Source organism: Phacochoerus africanus, chromosome 2 (genome assembly GCF_016906955.1).
Source record: "Phacochoerus africanus isolate WHEZ1 chromosome 2, ROS_Pafr_v1, whole genome shotgun sequence".
Classification (NCBI taxonomy): Eukaryota; Metazoa; Chordata; class Mammalia; order Artiodactyla; family Suidae; genus Phacochoerus; species Phacochoerus africanus.
This window is the reverse complement of record NC_062545.1, coordinates 188,111,976-188,134,441: the sequence shown is the minus strand read 5'-3', so window position 1 is coordinate 188,134,441 and position 22,466 is coordinate 188,111,976. Positions and strand designations below refer to the sequence as shown.

At 38.5% G+C, this 22,466-nt stretch overlaps 1 protein-coding gene across 6 annotated transcripts in view; it reads right to left on the bottom strand.

Moving 5' to 3' along the window:
• TMEM260 (transmembrane protein 260) overlaps window positions 1–22,466 on the bottom strand; it is a 62,971-nt gene that overhangs the window by 4,998 nt on the left and 35,507 nt on the right. For 3 of the 6 annotated variants that reach the window (XM_047767426.1, XM_047767422.1, XM_047767421.1), the window contains exons 8-15: window positions 20,837–20,920; window positions 18,485–18,599; window positions 16,901–17,070; window positions 14,187–14,358; window positions 11,114–11,262; window positions 5,007–5,183; window positions 3,571–3,624; window positions 1,658–1,748 (exon numbers count right to left, since the gene is read on the bottom strand). In XM_047767426.1, the coding sequence (XP_047623382.1) occupies window positions 1,658–1,748; window positions 3,571–3,624; window positions 5,007–5,183; window positions 11,114–11,262; window positions 14,187–14,358; window positions 16,901–17,070; window positions 18,485–18,599; window positions 20,837–20,920 (1,012 nt within the window). The remainder of the gene's footprint in view (window positions 1–1,657; window positions 1,749–3,570; window positions 3,625–5,006; window positions 5,184–11,113; window positions 11,263–14,186; window positions 14,359–16,900; window positions 17,071–18,484; window positions 18,600–20,836; window positions 20,921–22,466) is intronic. The other 3 variants (XM_047767423.1, XM_047767425.1, XM_047767424.1) reach the window with 3 other exon arrangements.

Genomic DNA, 22,466 nt, shown 5'->3' with positions numbered 1-22,466 from the left:
GCTGCCTGCCTCCTGTAACCAGTTCCTGGCTGACCTCCAGGGGGCAGCTTGGAGGGCTCTGCCTTTCTCTATGGTTCCCTCCTTATAGACTAGACTTCCTCCCCCTACTCCCTCACTATCCTGCCTCACCATCTGTCTGACCAGCTCCTTCTGATCTTTCAAAACAACACTGCGATGACATCTCCTGTGTAAGAGCCCCCGCCCTCCCTCTCTCCAGGGCAGTGCACTCGTGCTGCTCTCTGCACCCTCCGCACCTCTGCAGACCTCTCACATCACTCGCGAGGCTGAACTAACAACTAACTGAGGACTTTCTCTTCCATCTCCCTCTCCAGCTTGTACCTCTCTGACAGCAGAGACAATGCAGCACAGTATCTGGCACAGACTCTGGGTGCTCCATAAATGCTCTGTGCATGAATGAATGAATGGCTAAACAATGGGCCACGGAGCATACAACTGAGGAGCCAAACCTGTCATAGTAATTGGACTCCCAGCTATTTTAACTCAGAACCAAACAAATGCCCTGGTTGAGTAGACAAGCAGCCCAGAGGCAGCAGAAATACCTCCTCACTTGCTCAGACATCCAGCTCCTGGGCTCTGTTCTCACTGGCCTTCACCAGGATGTCTGTTTCTCATGCAGCAGGCCCCAAGACTACTTCTGAAGGTGAGGAAGAGCCCAGTGATAGAAACCCCAGAAGAGCAGGGGCTTGCTAACATCCTGCTACAGCAAGCCTCTGCTCTGTACTCCCCTTCCCATCACAGAGGACCAGCTGAGTAAGAGCCTTAACATGGCTGGTCTGAAGGCTGGTTGGCTTCCTGGGACCATGTGAGAAGATGAAGCCACTCTCCAGGAACCTTTAACTCTTTCATGAAATCTCAACCAGCCACAAGCCCATGGTTTCAAGTGTAGCCAGAGTCGTGACTTTTGCATAAAGGCAACCCATCAGAGCTTGTGTTTTTAAGATAAAGCCATTGTATTCATTTCCTATTGCTATTGTTAACTAATCCCCACAACTGTAGTGGCTTGAAACACTATACATTTATTATCTTATACTTCTGGAGGTCAAAAGGCATAAAATCAAAGTTTTTATAAAATCAGCAGGGCTATGTTCCTTCTGGAGGCTCTAGAGTCTATTTCTTTGCCTTTTCCAGCTTCCAGAGGCTGCCTGCACTCCCTAACTTACGGCCCTTCGTCCGTCTTCCAGGCCAGCCGTGTAGCATCTTCAAATCTTTTCTCTGACTTCTGCCTGCAATGCCACATCTTCTTTTCTGCCTCCTCCTTATAAGGCCCCTTGTGATCACACTGGCCCACCTGGATAACACAGGATCATCTCCCGACCTCAAGATCCTGAATCACATCTGCCAAGTGCCCTTTGCCTTGTAAGATCATATATTCACAGGTGCTGGAGGTTAGGACATGGACTGCTTTGGGGGGGGTGTGTGTGTGTATATGCATTATTTTGCTGACCACAGCCATTTATGTTAGATGTTATTCGTGATACGCATGACTACTTTTCCATTTATACTGCTTTATAAAATGCCAAATAAATCTGGAAACAAAAAAGTAAAAACTCTACTGTGACACACCTCCCTCTCCATTCCAAACTGTCACCACCACTCTCCCCCCAAATACATTTATATATATAAAAGCACAACATACGTTATATGCGTGAGTGTAGAGCTGAGCTTTCACATCTGAAGGCAAACTTGTGGTTTCTGCCAGGTTAAAGATGAAGAACGGAGTTTTCATCCTGGGAGTGGGAAAGTGTTCATGTCAATTTCACAGTCAAAGCTAAATCTGCCAGACCTTTCCATTAATAAGGAACATACAAAGCCCTTCATTCCCCTCATAGTCACAAGAAGTCTACTCTGAACCAACAGTAAGCCTCCCCCCGCCACCCCAAGACACTGCATTCACACTGATTGCCAAATCTTTTAGAAAAAAGCTTACATTCGTCATCACTATTGTACATCATTTCCCTCCCAATGTACTTTTTCACTGTGTAGGAGCAGCTGGGAAGGGTGTAACTTGCTGAGTCTGTCAGCACACCCCTGAAGGTACCCACACCATGTGTGACCAGTTCTTCAAAGGTGGCTGGACTCTTTGACCACATGAACTCACCCATATTGTATTCTGCACACCAATTAAATCAATACCTGTCTGAATAATGACCTGCTTTCTTCTTTTATGTGATTTCTCCCCCAGCTTTCCCACACTCAATCACAGTGAAGAATTGTGCAAACATTCAGTATATCTTTGATTAGTTCTTCAAAGTATTTGTTCCTAAAACTAGGTTCATCACTTGAAATATGCAATCTTCTAACTTTTTCAAAAAGACTATTGCAAAAATTCTTTTTTTTTATAATTGTTATTTTGTCAAGAACCATATTTCTTAACAATTTTTTAAAAAAACCTCTTTAAATGTATGTAAGCCCTTTAATACCCTAACTCAATTCTTGATGCAAAGCGCAATCTCTGGCCTGGAGTGGACATCAACTTGTTTGTTTTTTTTGGCTACCTCCCAAGCACATGGAGTTCTCAGGACAGGGATCAGCTCCGAGCCACAGTTGCAGCCTACGCTGCAGCTGTGACAATGCTGGATCCTTTAATCCACTGTGCTGGACTGAGGATGGAACCTACGTCCCAGCACTCCCAGAGACTCAGTCAGCCATTGCGCCACAGCAGGAACTCCAGGGCATCAATACGTTTTTACTGAAGGAATTACTTCATATGTACTTGGTACCCCTGTTTGTATCCCTTAGGACTTCCACATTAATATTTAGGCCAAAGTCTATTAGAAGTACATTATTTTGAATATTTTAAAATAATAAGAGATCAACAGCATCACCATGAAGTGTTCCACACAGGAAAAACAAGAAAGTACAGCATCTAACACATTAGTAGTCACATCTCTTTTAACATGTCTGTCTGCTCCTTTAGACTGAACTCCTTGAGGGTAGGAACTGTGTCCTAGTCATATATGTAGCTCCATGACTAGCACAGTGCTGGCCTCTAGGGAGTATTCAATAACTGCTTAAGTAATTAGCTAGCACATTACACAGACAGCCAGGGTTACAATGATCAACTTCTTCTCAGGTACTTGCTTGGGTTTAGTTGAGGCAGGAGAGCATAGGCATTATGAATGTTCCATAATCAAAGAGATGTGGGTTTTAGACTCTATTGCTAGATCTGTGTGGCCTTGGACAAGCAACCACTTTACCTCTAGTTTGTTCATTTGTAAAACAGAGATAATAACTTCTCTACAGGTTGTTGACAGGATGAAATGGGATTATGCATGTGTAATGACTAGTACAATGCCTCAAACAAAATAACTGCATAAATATTATTATTATTATTTTGGCCACACCTACAGCATGTGCAAATTTCTAGGCCAGGAATCGAACCTGTGCCACAGCAATGACACTGGATCCTTAACCTGCTGAGCCACCAGGGAACTCCAGTATTATTTTTATTATCACCATGCACCCCTGTACCCCAAATCAAAAGTATCACAGGCTACTTCCTTGCTACATTAAAAACAGACTGCAAACACAAAAGTATAAATTAGTCACCTTGCTTGCCACATCTCTTCATTGGCCACAGATTCCCAAGAAGATGGATCAAACCTGTAGTTACAAGAAAACAGTAATATTTTTCTGCCAGCTACCTTTATTGCTACTATGTCATTCTTATTTTATATACATAATCTTAAGAGGCAAATAAAATAGGCTGCATTTTGAAGTATTGATAATGACCAAAATAACAAACTTATCCTGCTAGAAAAATGTGATTGTTAGGAATTTGAAGTTTTGGTAAATGTGTTCTTAATCTCCACAAGAAGCTCCAGTGCCTCAGGGGATCAAACAAAAGATTAATGGGAAGAGGCTGAAGGCATCTGGGGAGCCAGCTGTTCCTGAGAACTGTCAGGTGGGTAGTGGGGTTGGGGTGAGGCCTCAGTCATTCTATGGACACAGCTAAGAGCCATCAAACTGTGAAGAGAGGGGACTCCTGGCTTTGATAAATCACTGCTGGAGTTGGATGCTGCTCAAAGAACACTGGCTACATCATTTGCTGACTTTTTTCCCTCTTAATTAAAATTACTCTTATTATGTATCTCTTTTGACAGAGTGGAGATAATGAGTGATGCTGTGTAGCTGTACTGTCATCAGCTGTTTGGAGAACAGGTGATTTTCTAACGTTTCCTCACAATAGTCACAGACAGCTGGATATAGAACTCCTTATCCAGCTCTGGCTGGTGTACAGAAACTGTTTGCTCATACTGACTCAAAAAACTTTGGTAGCATTTGTTCATATGATTTTGACTGTTGTTCTTGAATCATAAGCCATAGTTATCTAATCTTTCAATAATTAATAATTTAAAAAACAGACAATGGAGACACCTTTCTTTAGATAGAGACTCATTTTCCATATGGGAGAGAGTCAACTCTGGGTAGAAATGCTTCCAGGAAGACTGATCATGCCCAAAACAACAGATGAGGCTGATGACAAACAACTGTGAAGAAAAAGTTACTCAATCCTACTCTTCCCCACAGGGAAATGATCTGCCATTCTTGAAGAGAAAAACAAACAAACAAACAAACAAACCCAAAAACGACAAATTTATACATGTGGATAATAAACTTAGGCAAGTTTGTTACCACGGGCAACAGAGTGAGTGCCTTTTAACGAATCTCCTCCACTTTTAGGGTCTGGGATATAGGAGGGCGGACTATGTAGCATCACGAGAGCTGGGGGTGGAAGGTGGCATGTGTCTCACCACTGTGATGCCCACGCAACCACAGCCACAACCACAACCTTCCTCCAACTCCCATGGTTCTTTAAGCATGAGGACAAGAGATACACGTTCTCTTTATCTGTGTGCAACAAATAACAACCTTAGCAACTCATTGAGAAAAAGAACAAAAATATGAAAAAATTAAAAGGCATTTCAAAATTTAGTAGGTTTTAAAGGCTATACGCTGATGGAAAACATAACTGCTCTTCTTACCTTCCATATTCTTCAGTCCAGTTATAGATATTTCTCGTAAGTTTAATCCACTCCTCAGGGTTGAATGCAATCTCCGAAGAAACTAATTTGTCACAAGAACCCCATGGCCAGAGCGAATAGTTCTTTTTCCAGGTTGGGTCACCTTCATGAATTCCTATGCAAACAAATGTTTCTTTTCTATTGAAAACAGAAAAATATGTATTTTTAACTGAAAGTTCTAAATGTTAAATAAATGTAACTCACAAAGGGTCATTTTTGACTCTTTAGACCTTGGTTACCAATAAATCATTTGTGAACACTTAGGTTTATTTAAACCTCTCCCAAATATATTGCTTTAAATTTACATTAGTGTTTAAAAAAAAAAAGCTGTTTGGAGGATTAACAGAAAGCATACAAACATAAATGATAAAACCTACCCATTTGTAACATTGTAAGGAATCACTTGGGAACAAGTTTCTGGGGTTCTGCCTCATGTATAAATATACATATTATATGATAGCTTTTTAATTTTATAGGTATAAATATGTCTTCATTTGTGTCCCTACTTAGTAGTAGTCTCTCCTTCCTCGAATTTCCATTGCATTTTGTTTTTAATCTCTTTTAACATTATTTTATTGAACTTGTTATTTTCATTTATAAGTCTTTCTGAGTAGCCCAGAAGCATCCTGAGGACAGGGGCTCTATCTCTGATTTAACTCCGAATCCCACATAGTATGATGCATAGCTAATACACGACATTTGCTGAATAAAATTAATTCAATTTGAATTAACTATTAGGAGATTCAAATCCTGCAAAAAATTAGTAATAGAAATGGTTTAAGTAAGCCTGGTTCAAAAACATCTAATTTGTGATGTATACATAAGTTTTTTTCTACTTCTATTACCAAGTAGAAAAAAAAAAAAGAGCATATTAGGAGAAATTAGTTGAAAGTAAAAAACTTCATAAACATTGAAACAAAACACTTCTGCCATAGATTTTAGATTTTTCCCATCACTTATTACTCCTATGATTTAGGAGAAATTACTTAACTACCTGAGTCTGGGCTCCTAATCAGTAAAATTGGTGTTAACTACCTTTCAGAGCTGTTTAAGATTAAATGAGATATCTGATATAAAGTAAAATATAATATAATTCTGGTTCTGGGAAGATAGAGTAAGCATATTCTATTCTATCTCTCTCACTGTAATTTCTGACTGTAATTTCTGAACAGAAAACATGGGACAGCTATCTGAAGACTCCGAAAAGTAAATGGTAGAAAGCAGACTGAGGGAAGAAACCAGAATTCTAAGTTCCAGCAAATCGGTGGTGAGTTTACCACTTTTCCCCTTCCAGGATTACCTGGCCTAGATTCAAAGGAAGCCTAAAGCCCAGAATATATACCACTGTGGTGCCCACTCAACCACAGCCACCCTTCCTCCAACTCCCATGGTTCTTCAAACATGAGGACAAGAAACGCACGTTCTCTTATTGTGTGCAGCAAATACCAATATTAACAACTATCTTTTAAAAGAAAAAATCAGAAGATTAACAGGCATCTGAAAATTGAGGACAAATGGAGCTCCAGGAAAAGCCCCTCACTTTTCTCCCTAGCCCAAGGAGCAGGAAAAGGAACTCCAAGGGTTGGAGAAGCAGGGGAAAGCCCCTGGATTTTTTTCCCTTCTCTCCTTCCCTGGGCACCAGGCAATACTGTGCCCATAGCAGAGGCAGAAGCACAGTTCCACAGTGGCAGCTGGGCAGCTGGTTCCTGTAACTATGAGGAAGGGGAACACTTCTTGCTAATGAGAGGAGCTGGGGTTCTGAATCGGGGGCAAATTCCCATTACTCCTCCACTGGGCGGGCTTCATATAATTTTAGAAAGAGTATATGTGTCAGTGAGCTTGAAGACAGGTCAAGAGAAATTATATATGAAAAAGAATGGATGTGTGTGTATGTATAACTGAATCACCCTATTGTACAGCAGTAATGATCACAACATTGTAAATCAACTATACTACAAGAAAACCTTAAAAGACAAAAAAGAGAAATTATGTCATTTAAACAAAGAGGAAAACATATTTTTAAAAATGTACAAGATCTTAGGCACCCATGGGACAGTATCAAAAAACATCAAAAGATCTAGCACTGGTGTCAGCAGAGTCCCAGAGGGAGAGAGAAAGGATGTGGAGCAGAAGAAGCATTTAAAGAAATAATGCTGGAAACGCTCCCAAATGTTGTGAAAGATATAATCTTACAGATTCAAGAAACTCAGTAAATTCCAATTAAGTTAAACTCAAAGAAATTTATGCCCAGATCCATCATAATCAAATGGCTAAAAACTAAAGGAAACAAAACAAAACAAAACAAAACCTTGAAAGCAGCCAGAGAAAAACAATACATTTCACACAGGGAAACAATGACTTGAATAACTGCAGATTTCTTACCGGAAACTATGTGGGTCAAGAGGATATAAAATAATGTTGTTAAAGTGAAGGGGGGAAAAAGAATCATTAACCCAGAATTCCATATCCAGAAATATCCTTCAAAAATGAAGGTGAAAGAAAGACATTTTCAGAAAAAGGAAAACTAAGAGAATTCACTATTAACAGTCTTGCCATGAAAGAAATGCTAAAGGAATATCTTAAGATGGAAGAGAAATGATACAAGAGAGAAACCTGAAATATCAGGATTTTTTTTTTTTTGTCTTTTTGCTATTTCTTTGGGCCGCTTCCATGACATATGGAGGTTCCCAGGCTAGGGGTCGAATTGGAGCTGTAGCCACCGGCCTACGCCAGAGCCACAGCAACGCAGGATCCGAGCCGCGTCTGCAACCTACACCACAGCTCACGGCAACGCCGGATCGTTAACCCACTGAGCAAGGGCAGGGACCGAACCCGAAACCTCATGGTTCCTATTCAGACTCGTTAACCACTGCGCCACGACGGGAACTCCCTGAAATATCAGGATTGAGGAAGAGCAACAGATCTGGTAAACATCTAGACAAATATTTTAGACTATTTTTTCTCTTAAATTCTAAAATATATGTATAATGATTGAAAACAAAATTATCACATGTCTAATATATATGACAACAAAATCAAAAGTAGGGCTGTTACAGGGTCTTACATGCTACTAAGGTTTCTACAGTCCACTTGAAGTACTAAGTAGATTATGGAAAGTTAAGTATGTATGTATACTGTAATTCCAAGAGCAATCACTGAAAAAATTTACCAAGAGACATAGTAAAAATAATTCAACATGGAATACTAAAAAAATCAAATTATCCAAAAGGAGGCAGGAAAGAAGAAACAGGAGAATGAAAACCACAGGACCAAACAAAAAACAAAAAATAAAACTATAGACATATATCTAAGATGCATCAATATTTACATTAAATGCAAATGGTCTGAATTAACAATGTAGAACTAGACTTCAGACTGGATAATAAAACAAGACCCAGACATGTGCTTTCTATGAGAAACCCATTTTAAACATGATATGGGTGGTTAAAAGCAAAAGGATAAAAGAATATATACACTGTGAAAATGCTCATCAAATTAAGACCAATCAAAAAACCCAGAAGGATTTTTTGGGTAAACATAGAAAAAGGTGCAAATGCAATTCAGTGAAGAAAGAATAACATTTTCAACAGATGATATTAGAACAATATGACATTCATATGCAAAAGGAGACCTTTGTTCTAAGTACCCTACCTTGCAAAAGTTAACTCAAAATGGATCATTGATCTGAAATGTAAAACACAAAACTATAAAGCTCTTAGAAGAAAATACCTGTGACCTGTCATTAGACAAAGAGTTCTTAGATATGAGATCGAAAAGAAATCCTCTTAAAAGAACTCTTAAAACTCAATGGTAAGAAAACAATCCAATAATCCCACCCCTAGGTATGAGATCCATAAAGAAAAAAAATGAAATGATAATTGGATTTCATTGGGAAAAAAAAAACCCTTTTATCTGCAAAAGACACTTTGAAGCTATATAGACTGAAGAAAATATTTATGAATCACTTTTTTTTTTTTTCCTCCTTTGGTCTTTTCTAGGGCCTCACCCGAGGCATATGGAGGTTCTCAGCCTATGCCAGAGCCATAGCAATGTGGGATCTGACCCAAGTCTGCAACCTACACCACAGCTCATGGCAATACTGGATTCTTAACCCACTGAGCAAGGCCAGGGATTGAACCTGCAACGTCATGGTTCCTAGTTGGATTCGTTAACCACTGAGCCATGATGGGAACTCCCCGGATCACATATTTGACAAAAGATTTGTATCTAAATATACAAAGAACTCTTAAAACTCAATGGTAAGAAAACAATCCAATAATCCCACCCCTAGGTATGAAAACATATTCACACACAAACCTGTACATAAATGTTTATAGCAGCTCTATTCACAAATGCCCCAAACTAGAAAACAACCAAAATGTCCTTCCACAGGTGGATGAATAAAGTATAGTATATCCCTACAATGGAACATTACGTGGTAATGGAAAGATATAAACTACTGATACATAACAACAACTGGGATGTATCTCAGGCATTATGCTAAGTGAAATATGCTTAAACATTTCATCTATACCAGTATCATCACGATTGCCAGCTGATACACCCACGCATCTGCAGCTACTATAGGTGTTGGGTATTTTGAATACCCAAGATTTATTAAATAAATACTGAATGAATGTCCCAGGAAGAACTCACTTCTTCCTTATCCATGCTCCCAGAACACTTGGCTTATATGGTCAATTAAGTCATCTGTTCAGTGAACATACAATCAACATTTACTGTCTCACATGTTACAAGGTTTTATTAGTAGAGAGCTTACTCCACTGTATTATGGCCAGTTGTATTCTCAGCTATGTATGTATACAACCAGGCTGTAGTCTACTCAGACTTGAAACTGAATTTCACTTTATTGCCAGGGCCTAATACAAGCTGGAACATAGTAGATTCAGTTAATGTTTACGAGGCTGAATTAATTAAAACTGACTGAGTAATGCCTGTTTGGAGATGTTAATTGTTGTTACTATTTTATTCCAAAATAGAAAATTAATATTACTCTCACAGCAACTTTATACCCATTACTTTCTTTGCTTTTCTTTTTTTGGTCTTTTTGTCTTTTTTAGGGTCTCACTTGCAGCATATGGAGGCTTCCAGGCTGGGGGTCGAATCAGAGCTGTAGCTGCCGGCCTATACCACAGACACATCCGAGCAGCGTCTGTGACCTACACCATAGCTCACGGCAATGCCGGATCCTTAACCCAATAAGTGAGGCCAGGGATCGAACCCTCATCCTCATGGATGCTAGTTGGGTTCACTAACTGCTAAGCCACGATGGGAACTCTGCCATTACTTTCCTTTGAGCCACAGTATCGTCAGGCTCTGAACACAAAATTACCACATCATTATGTTCTTAGTATGGGAAAGTTTAACTTTGGAATTTACAAAGATAATTTCTGAAGTCCCCTTTATAAGAGAACAGAAATTCTGAGATAAGTTTTCTTCTTCACACTTTGGACAATCCCAAGCATTTCACAGACATGAAAAACGCTCAACACTATACCACCAAAGGAGCTATTTATTCTTGACCTTAACTATGAATAATTTTACGTTCTCAAGTATGGTATTCACAATTCTCATATGTTATCTCAACCAGCATAACTGTAGGTGTTTTTCTTATTTATAAAAATGCCTTATCCTTTAGAAAAAAATCTTTAAGCTATTTTTATATAGTGATTATTCCTGGAAAACATTTGCATTATACTTAAAAGGGGGCCATGGTGTTGATCAGGGGGAAACTATAATTGCTTGCGATCCACCTGCAATGATTTCAAGTAGGCAGGCACATCTCCAATTTCTCTGAATTGTATGAAGATCTTATTTGCTATTCTTACTAATCTGTCTTTATTTTTCCTTTACCCAGAACAATAACATTTATTTCTGCCTGGCCTCATTTATGCACAGATATTAAATTTAATTACAAAGATAATCTCACCGGTGACAGGGAAATAGGTGTAGAAAATTGGTCTTTTGGATGAAGCACAGCTGCTACACAAACAATTTTAGAAAAGCTTAAGATTTTAGAAAAGCTATTATATGAAAAGAATGCTTACTGTTTATTTATTTCAAGAAAATGATAAAGATTAAATGTGACCATTCCACTAGGTAATATTCCTTCCACAGGATTCCACCGGTTCCCAGGAAACTTGACACCTGGTAAATGTTTGGCCATCTTGGGTAAATACCACTCATAAGTCATCATCTGCCAGAAAGATAACATATGATATTATGCTTTCAATATGTTTCTAAAAAGAATCATGTTTGTCAAGGACAGTGGAAAAAGTTCTAAAATGTGGAGGTACTTATCTTAAATACAAACATAATTGAAAAATACACACAAATGCAACTGAGGTATGTGGCACTGACTACTCTTCTAATGACTTAGACCTTAGGTTTCATGTCTTAAGTTACAACTACCATCCATCAGTAGAATCAGCACCTAGTTTCATTTACCTTCATGCATTTACCAGACTACCCAGAATGATCCCCATTCTTATACTTAGAGAGTGTGTACGGAACTTTTAGAACCAGCTGAAACAGCGCTTCCTCTAGGATGCCCTCCCCGGTTTCCACAGTAGAAGAAGATAGTCCTATAGCACTTTGTACCTACCTCGATTATAGCTCTTAGCCTATTCCTCACTAGGCTGTGAGCTCCTACAGGAAAGGGACTGTATCTTTTCATCTCATTGCCTCTGCACCTAGCACACTGCCCGGCATAAAGTACTTCGAAAACTATGTTTGCTGGAGTTGATATCTCTTTCTAATGGCTAGAATAGACAACCAGGCAAAATGAAGATAGGTGTCATTACTCCTTCTTTCACTCACTCATTCAAAACAAAAGCATTGCTTACCTATAGCAATGCTTATAATGAAGAAGATATAATCCCTGCCCTTGAGAAACTCAATTATATGATAACCTACGCCTCAATCCCTAGCCATGCCTCGGGCACCGCCAAACAACAACAAATCTTTGGTGAAATTATCTGAATGTATTAAAAGCTCCAAATTAATTACATATCCTTAAATATTCTTTGGATTAAAATAGTATCAGAAAAAAAATCATTTTTTAATCTTATACTTAATATATACTTCATTGTATACTTTTTATATGTACAGATTTCCTTTTTTTTTGGTAAAGAAAAGACTCCTACTCCTCTTTAAACCTTCAATGGTTCATTAAAGTTTAGAGATCATTGAGCAATTATGCTTATTTAACAATTAATTTAAGTAGAAGTGACTAATTTTAACCCTAGCATACATTGTAAATACTCAAAAAATACTTATTGAATTAGATTTTATTACTCAATAGTTTCAGTTCTTGGGGATAGTAAACATTACTAAATACTAAATACCCACTGTGGGCTGTGACCTTACTGTTTCTCAATTTATTGTCTTAATAACCTTACTATGTGAGAAAATTTTATTAGATACTGTTGATTGCTCACTCAACAGCTAATCCTTCTTTCCAAGTAACACAATCCTGGTTTCAACAAGGTAGTTCTAGTCATCCTCCTTTGCTAGTGAGTAGCTTAGGAGTGGTCATGTGACCCACTAGTGGAGGTCCAAGGGCCCGAGTGGAGGTCTGCTGGGGGCATCTTGGACACTTGTTACTTCCAGCACAGAGAGAGGGAGAGGAGCTGCCCCAGAACACTTATGTCATGGAACTGCTTGTATTATCAATCCTAAAACCTCCTCTTTCCAGACCACTTGTTCTGTGAGATTAAAAACTCCAATAATTTAAGGTACTCTTAGTCAGGGACTGTTTCTTACATTCAGAAGCATCCTAACTTATTTTTACAATGATCATTTCCATTTTAGAGATAAGGAAACAGAGCTCTAAGAGGAAAAAATCATTAGCCCCAAGTCAGATATCTAAGAAGTGAGATGATGAGGACTTGAATTTAGGCCTAATTAACTTGGAAATCCAAGCTTCTCAACCATAGTAGCTGTTATTCCAAACAGCATTTAAGATCATAGTATGATACCATATTATCAACAAATGATCTAGCTTTTGTCAGATGCTAGACTGAAGATCAAATTAATCATCTCCAGAGGTGCATGATATAAGTGCAAACTGCATATAAAAATGTGTATAATTTTCAAATGCCCCATATTTGAAAATCTGTTTTAGTGTCCTCAAAGCATTTTAATTATTCACGTTAAATGAATGAAATTTGTTAAATAAGTATTGTGCCTAAGAGTTTGCTCACTCAAACTAATGGTATTTTTTCAAGGTTAAGAATTTCTCTTTTCCTGATGACTATTCTAAAAACACCAGAGAAATGTTTGTTCCCTTTTAACTATTTATGGTTTAAATAATAAATCCTACAGTTTAAATATATTTTCTTAGTTCCAGAAGATTATTTTAATAGACCTTGAATGGTTACAAGTCCTCTCCAAACATGCTTTTTGTCATAAGAGCAACAAAATTCACACACACATTTTATAGCAGAATTGTGATTAATAATTTCTATTTTGAGTGAAATGTTTACTTACCTGCAGTTTGACTTATTTTATAGCCAACCTAATTTATTTTAATCACTGGAGCAGTGGGCAGTGTTAATTTGAATGGTTGAGTTGGCTGGATGTAAAGAACAATTTAAAAATAAATTTGCAACACAGTATTTTCATGGTCTATCATGTAAACTAAAGATCTAGGATGTTATTTGAATCTAATATGAAACATATTAACTCTTAAAACACTCAGTTTAAACAAAGAAAAAAAAGAAGCAACTCATGACTTTTCCTATTAGTTAAAATAAAAGAATGTGATACATATTTTACCTAAGAGTGATCATGGAAACTGCCATTTGCTGTTTAAAAAAAAAAAAAGAGTTCTTTAAAAAAACATATGTTTTAAAATGATTGCTATTACAGAGTTTCCATTGTGGCACAGGGGAAACAAATCCAGCCAATATCCACGAGGATGTAGGTTCAATCCCTGGCCTCGTTCAGTAGGTTAAGGATCCAGCGTTGCAGTGAGTTGTGGTGTAGGCCAGCAGCTACAGCTCCGATTTGACTCCTAGCCTGGGAACTTCCATATGCCCAGGAAGTGCAGCCCTAAAAAGCAAAAAAAAAAAAAAAAAAAGAATGTTATTACTACATTCTGTTTTTTCATATACTTACTTCCTGATCCACTAAAGAAATATCTGGCCTCAGTCCCTCGCAATAATGCAGGTATCGGAGAGAATTCCCTGGCAGATCTCCTCTGAGTAAGATAATCGCACCCTGAGGCATAGAGGCTAGAAGGTTCTTTGCAAACTTATCGATCACATAGTTGGTCCTTTGGTCACAAATGCTAAATAAAAGGATCACAAAATATTAAGATAGCAACACACTGCTTTAGTTTTAATAAGACTGGACTTATCTCCCATTTCATTCCTTTCCCATCACACAATCTACATTTAGTGTTTTAAAATATTTTAATTTAATCTTCTAAGAGTATGCATATATTTGAAAAGGGAACACTACTAACTGGAAAAAAAAAGGAACTAATTGTGCAATTGAAAAGAAATCAGCATACTGCTTTACTTCTGGAATTTATAATCAATTCCATAAAAAGGGAATCAGTCAGTACTCTAATCAGTTCTCTGATTCCACTTGGAGTTTAAGGTAGTTTCATGTTGATTCCATTTAATTCAAAAGAACTTTCAGAAATGCAAAAGGAAACCTGCCAGTTTCTGGCAAAAATTTGTACATCTGTTTGACTTTACTGCACATACAGGTTGATCCTTTCCAACTCTCCCTGGACCACAGGCTCCCTGTGTTCCTCTCCCTTCTAGACTGAGAAATCTCTGGGGAGAGTTCTCATCATGGCTCAGCGGAGATGAGTCTGACTAGCATCCATGAGGACGCAGGTTCGATCCCTGGCCTTGCTCAGTGGGTTAAGAATCCAGCATTGCCAAGAGCTGCGGTGTAGGTTGCAGACACAGCTCAGGTCTGGTGTTGCTATGGCTGTGGTGTAGGCCAGTGGCTACAGCTCGAATTTTTTTTTTTTTGGTCTTTTTGCTATTTCTTGGGCCGCTCCCGCGGCATATGGAGGTTCCCAGGCTAGGGGTCGAATCGGATCTGTAGCCACCGGCCTACGCCAGAGCCACAGCAACGCAGGATCCGAGACGCGTCTGCAACCTACACCACAGCTCACGGCAACGCCGGATCGTTAACCCACTGAGCAAGGGCAGGGACCGAACCCGCAACCTCATGGTTCCTAGTCAGACTCGTTAACCACTGCACCACGACGGGAACTCCTACAGCTCCAATTTGACTGCTAGCCTGGGAACTTCCATATGCTGCAGGTGCAGCCCTAAAATAAAATTAAAAAAAAAAAAAAAAGAAATCACTGGGGAATGACACCAGTGAGAAGAAAGGAAAGGAATAACTGGTTGAGATGTTTACTTCTCTCCAGGCATTAACTGCTACTGCCAGCAACAGTAACACACCTCTTTTCAATGAGGAAGTGGACTTTCTAACTTCAAAGGAAAAACTGGCATGAATTCTGAGAGCTTTCCATGAAAAATGGAAAAGAACACAAGAGAGTAAAAACATCAAAAAATGAACAAGCAATGTCTTTCCTGTTATGATCAGGTCTGTTACGTGTAATAGTGTTGAGAAACACAGCCTAAAACTGAATCACTGGGTTGGCATCACAAAGCAAATAAACAAACACTCCAGGAACAAAATATTATCCTTGCCTCTGTAACTCTTGCAACTATTTTTTATTGTGATCCTCGACTTTACAAGGTGATGCCTCACATTCTGCCACCCAGCAAAGATGATATCTATTCCATTCACCTGGGGCAAAAAAGAATCAAAACAAAATAAAAACACTCAGCTGGTGCAGGCATCCCTGGTGTAGGACCTGAATTGCCCTAAAGACCTGAGCCAGAAGAGGACTGGGATGAAAAAGGATGGGGAACCAACTGACTGTAGGCTTGGCAAACCCTTCCTGAGCTGGCCATGGAGTTGTATCTGGGACCTGCCTCCCCTTCCCACAAGGCCTCCTGGTTGACATGGCCTCCCTCATGCTGGCTCTTCCTCAGTATTATAAAGAACATCAGTTTTTAAAGTTAAGTTGGAAGGGGGAACTGTAAGCTTTTAAAGTACTAGTCAAATCTCTTATAGCAAAACTCCAGTACACTCTTCCACTTTTGTAATGTTTACTTAATGCTGCTGCAAATAAATGAACTGTCATCTAAACTTTTATTTATTATTGTCATCAAAACTTTTATCTTTTATGTTACATTGAGGCTTTCATTATAATGGTTATTAAGCAGATCTTGAAAAATATATGTAATATTAATAATGCATAAGGGTTAAGAAACTTTTACAACTTTGTTTATTTAAAACACTTAGTATACACTACTGTAGAGTATACCAGATGAGGGCCAAGTATTACTCAAAAGATGAAATCTTTGAAGCATAAAGTGAATTATTTTAGGGCATTCAAAAAAAGCCCAAATGTCTTTACTCTCCACCTAAGTGGTATTTTATTTAAAAAAATTTTTTTACAGAAATATAGTTGATTTACAATGTTGTGTTAATTTCAGGTCTAAGCGGTATTTTAATTTGTGAAATTTTACATATACTCCATATTCTGTGATGTATCTCTAGGATTCCCTAGGGGATATATATAAATATTTTACAGGTACCACCAAATCCTTTGCAATGCCCTGAAACTACCCATCACTCATGCTGAGATTCTTGTTTGAAAGTTTAAGATCTACTGCATTCAGAATAAGCTGTCTCGCTTTGAAAACTAGTGGAAGTTAAAATCCTAGAATCTAAATATCCAAATGTCTCTGGCTCAAGTGCCACTTTTCATAAAAATAACCATGTGTTACCTATAATTAGAATATATTTGGTAAGTTACAAAAAGAGTTGCTGAAAGCCATTCCAGAAACTGGAGCCCATTGGTGTTCAGCACCCGGTTACTCTCAGAAACAAGTGCAGCCAAACCGATGCCAGCGAGGACAGCCACCACTGCATTGCTCTGCATCCAAAATCGTTCCACCTGCGGAAGAGGCATGCAAACAGTGCACCCAGTTGACTGGTTCATGCAGTCTATCAGGTGTTTATATATTTTAAAAACATACTGCATGCATTTAGTTGCTTATGCCTTGTGTCATTTAGGTCTTCTTTACTGACTTCCCCAACCCAACTCCATGTCACTTTTCAACATGCAAGCATTGCTTCTTCCCCATCTCATCTCCCTTTTTGGATCCTTTTCTATACTTTTCTTTAGGTTCTTTTCTATACTAAGAGTTTCATCATGAACTCTTTATTCCAACATGCAAAGTCGGTGAGGTGGAGAAATGCTTTTGCTTTACTCCTGCTGTTTCCTTCCCTGTGGAGAAGCTGCACTAGTACAACACTCCTGGCCTCTCTACCCTCAGCAGAAGGGCTGTCAGACCCTGAGCTGACTGGGGAGTCAGGGAACTGGGGCTGCGCTGCTTAGCTCTTTCTCTTTCCTCCCTCTTCCTCTTGGAGGTGAGGTGCCCACAAGAAGTACTTGTCCAGGGGCAGGCTCTGGGGTGAGGGGGAGCTGAGGTGGGGAGAGCCCTGCCCTGTGCAGCACTGCCTGACTGTCCATTTGGGGATGCAGGATGGGGGGAATCCCTCAACCACAGGTATTAACGCATTCTCCACTCTCAGTGTCATTGGTAACAAAGGTGATTCTCCCACTCAGGGTACTGGTTTAGCTTGTTCTCAATTGATTTAGAACTCAGGTGATCAAGTAAGGTTTTAGTCATTGGGCCTCTTGAACGCACACATACAGTTGGTTTCAGCTGTCAAAAAAGAGCTATCTATATTTACAGAGTGTCTATTAATAAGGAAAAGAAATACTCTAATGTCAGACATGGTAATCAGGGGAAAACAGAAAAATAGTTGCTCTTTTGTACAGGCTTGGACTGGTGAGGTAGGAAATAAGGAGTATGTTGGTAGAGCCCCTAATTACAACCTGTACTTCTTTGCTGTTTTTTTAAAAAAGTTCCAGGAGTTCCTTGGTAGGGCAGTGGGTTAAGGATCCAGCATTGTCACTGCTGTGGCACAGGTTTAATCCCTGGCCCTGGAACTCCTGTGTGCTGTGGGTGTGGCAAAACAAACAAACAAACAAAAAATTCCAGGAGAAATGCAGTAGTACCTATATCTGCAAGCACACATATGAAATGACTAACTTAAATTTACCTTATTTATTTTTCTATTTAACTACTGTGTTAATTAAACAGTGCTTCATCCACCCCCCCCTTCCCCAAACAGAAGCCTTAGCCTTACTGGTTCAATAATTTAATTTCTGAGTTATAATAAAGTATACATAATTTTAACTATTTCTGAGATAACTTGCTATTCTACAAGATTTATGAAAGACAAATTTTTACATTCTTCACAAGCTTTTAGGTCAAAGGATATATCTAGGTAAAACTTACCACACCCATGAAAAGTGGTTTTGAAATATCTAGATTTGCCCTCCAAGCAAAGAACAATGAATAAATGCAAAACATTCCAGTAAAAAGCCATGCTAATGGTGGGTTCTGTCTGTCCCTATAAAAAAATTAAAATATGTCAAAAATTATTTACATGACATGAATATCAATAGTAATATTACATAGTTTTAAACTATAGGAAAAATATTTGGAACTATAAAACTTTCCATTTCTAAGTAGAAAAAAAGGAAGATCTTTGGTTTTAAAAATATAAATTGGAATACATAACTAAAGCATGGTAATAAACTACACATAGCACTACATATTGTGGACAACATAACTTGGAACTATGTAGCAAAAGACAGGAAGTTAAAATCTGCAGAAGAAATATAAATTACTAGTCTTGTTAAATTTAAGATGTAACTAAACATATACAAAAGAATCATTTCTTGCATCAAAATAATAAAGATTTTAAAATGACAAATCTTAGTGCTGGTGAGAATGCAATTGTATGTGAATATATGTTAGTACAATGTTCAAGAAAAGTTAATTTTTTTTTGTCTTTTTGCTATTTCTTTGGGCCGCTCCCGCAGCATATGGAGGTTCCCAGGCTAGGGGTCGAATTGGAGCTGTAGCCACTGGCCTACGCCAGAGCCACAGCAACATGGGATCCGAGCTGCGTCTGTGACCCACACCACAGCTCACGGCAACGCCGGATCGTTAACCCACTGAGCAAGGGCAGGGACCGAAGCCGCAACCTCATGGTTCCTAGTCGGATTCGTTAACCACTGCGCCACGACGGGAACTCCAAGAGAAGTTAATTTGATAATACACATCAAGAACCTGAAAAATATTCACACTGATTGATCTTATAGTTTCACATGTGGGCATAATTTTTTTTTTTTTGCTTTTGGGCTGCACCCACAACATATGGAGGCTCCCAGGCTAGGGGTCCAATTGGAGCTGTAGCTGCTGGCCACAGCCACAGTCACAGCAACACCAGATCCAAGCTGTGTCTGCGACCTACACCACAGCTCACTGCAACGCTGGATCCTTAGGGCATAAATTTTTAAGCAGAAACCAGAAATGTGGATAAGAATTAATCCACAAAAATATTTTAGTATTACTTAAGATAGTGGAAAAAATAGAAGCAATCTAAGATCCTCAAATAGGAGAACATTTAAATTAATTTTCCTGGGTTAAAGGATGGAATATTATGCAGAAATTTAAATGATTCTAAGTATATTTTATGGTATGAGAAAATGCTCACGATATAATGTTAAATGTAAGAAAACAAAACTATAAATGTTTATACAAATACACATTTACATAAAAATATATTCAACAAACTAGAAAGTAAATGAATAAATTAATGGTGGTTAATAATGCTATATATTCTTAGGTTTCCTTTATCAATGGAGGTTGCTTTTATCTTCAGGGGAGTTTCAATTTTTGTTTGCTTCTTTTGTAAAGCAACATAGTAACTGGCTGGAGTTTCTGTTGTGGCTTAGCAGGTTAAGAACCCAACTAATATCCATGAGGATGTGGGTTCTATCCCTGGTCTCACTCAGTGGGTTAAGGAGCCAGAGTTGCTACAAGATGCACTGTAGGTCACAGACACGGCTTGGATCCTCCTGCATTGCCATGCCATGGCTGTGGTGTAGGCTGGAAGCTGCAGCTCTGATTCGACCCTTAGCCCAGCAGCTTCCATATGCCGCAGGTGCAGACCTAAAAAGAAAGAAAAAAAAAACAACAAAACAAAACAAAATAGTAATTGGCTATGGGACAAGTAAGAGATCAAACCAGAGTAAGACATCAGATAGCTCGGCTAGTTAGATTATCTATTTATTATTTATTGTCTTTTCAAGGGCCGCACCTAAGGCCTATGGAGGTTCCCAGGCTAAGGGTCTAATCGGAGCTGTAGCCTCTGGCCTATGCCAGAGCCACAGCAACGCGGGATCCGAGCCTCATCTGCAACCTACACCGCAGCTCATGGCAACGCCGGATCCCTAACCCACTGAGGGAGGCCAGGGATTGAACCTGCGACCTCATTGTTCCTGGTTGGATACATTAACCACTGAGCCACGACGGGAACTCCTTATTTATTTATTTATTTTTGTCTTTTTGTCACCTAGTTAGATTAAAATATACTGCTTAATCTTTCAAAGTCATTAATTTATAATCAGAAAAACAAACAAGCAAAAAAGCAACACAAATTTGCCTTAATAGAAGTAGTTAGAGTCATTTATTTGGAATATAAAATACTATTGGCTATGTTCAATAATGACATTTTGAATATATTAATTCAATTAATGAACATGGGAAAAATAACAGGAAAGGAATTATATTACTCACTTTCTTGCTAAACATATGTTTGCCCAAACTGCAAGGGCTTGAATGTTGAATGAGAGCTGGGTCCTCATATTTGTCACTTGAGATCTAGAAAAGACAATCTAACTTATTGTTGGGAGAAAACAACTTTGTTAGTTCCAAATAAAGCATCTTTGTAGAATAATCTGACTGTGCACCAAGTAATTTTAAAGCCTAGAGTCGGATTTTAAAATTATTTTGCATTCTTTTAATTTCAGAGAAAAAGAACCACAAGAAAGTGTTAATTAGCTCATAGATGTTTTCCAGTTGTATCATTCGATTACTAACTTACACAGTTTGGGCTAAGATAAGAGCAAATAATTCTTTGGTATTTTTGATATTGGTGTGCTCCACTGATATTATAAACCAATTTGTATCCTAGATGAGTTTAATAAGAAGTCAAGTGAATGGGTTTTTGAACTTTTTGCTGTTGGCACTGGAAACAGACATGGCCTCCAGTGATTTAGCAACTGAGAACAAAACTAATGCAAATAGTTTTCTAGAGATCCAGTCATGAAGAAAAAAGGACAAAAAAAGTGATCTCCAACCATCCTTTTCTGGGTTATTTTCTTCCTTAAAAGCCTTTCTTGTTTTCTATATTATTTGGTTCAAAATACAGTTAAGCAAGCAATCTCCAAGAAATGTACCTTTTTTTCCCCTACAATTAATCTAAATTATTTCATTAGCTAATAAGCATTTTCCAAGTGTTATCTGAGTTCTCAAATAGCAGTCTCCAATTTTTTACAACGAAATGACTTTATTTACCATCTCAAGGAACTTTCTTTTCCCTACTGGCAGTTTTACTGGAGAAAATGTGATGCCATAATTATGGAAACCACAATATGTATTTTACTAATGGAGACTCGTCTACTCCGAGAAGATAACCTTCCTCGTTTTCAAATACACTTGAAAAATTGATTCTAGCACAAGGCCCATTTCAAACCATTCTTCAAAAGGAATAAAGTCGGTCTCAAAATTAATTCTTGGAGATCTGTTGCTTAAATGTAAGCTCTAAAACATGTCACTGCCTAGGGTTAGATTCAGTAATTTCCAGTATGCAATGCAATTTAAAGGTATGCATGGGGAAAGGATGTAATTTGCTTGACTGGGAAAGGGTAGATGATCAGGTTCCATCATGTGGAAGGATTTTCTAGTAAGTTAATTATGAGTTGCCTTTCTCGACACTCCTGTCCACCTGAAACAATTAAAGACTAGAAATTCTCAGTCAGAAGGGTGCTAGATTATGCCTTGATTCCACATTATGATTTCATTTGAACAAAGCATCGGTGTGAGTGGTCATCACTTTTGTCAAGTCTTTTTGTCTGGGTATAAGGCCTAACTACTATTATTTCAATGTAAAGGAGGCCTTTAAGTTCCCCAGTAGATGACTTTTATGTGCAGCTGATGGCACGTAGATGTGTCGTCCAGGATGACTCTTGAGGCTTCCTTAGATTCATGTGGGATTTGTTAAGGCAAAATATACCAGTGATCCTGAGTGTAGCAGGGAGTCTTTTGCTGTGGAGGAAAGCAGAACAAAGGAAAAGCCCAGAGATACTGCAAAAGCTGCTTTTATCTTTAAAAGCGAAACCGAGCTTCTTGCTACCTTCTCCCCAAC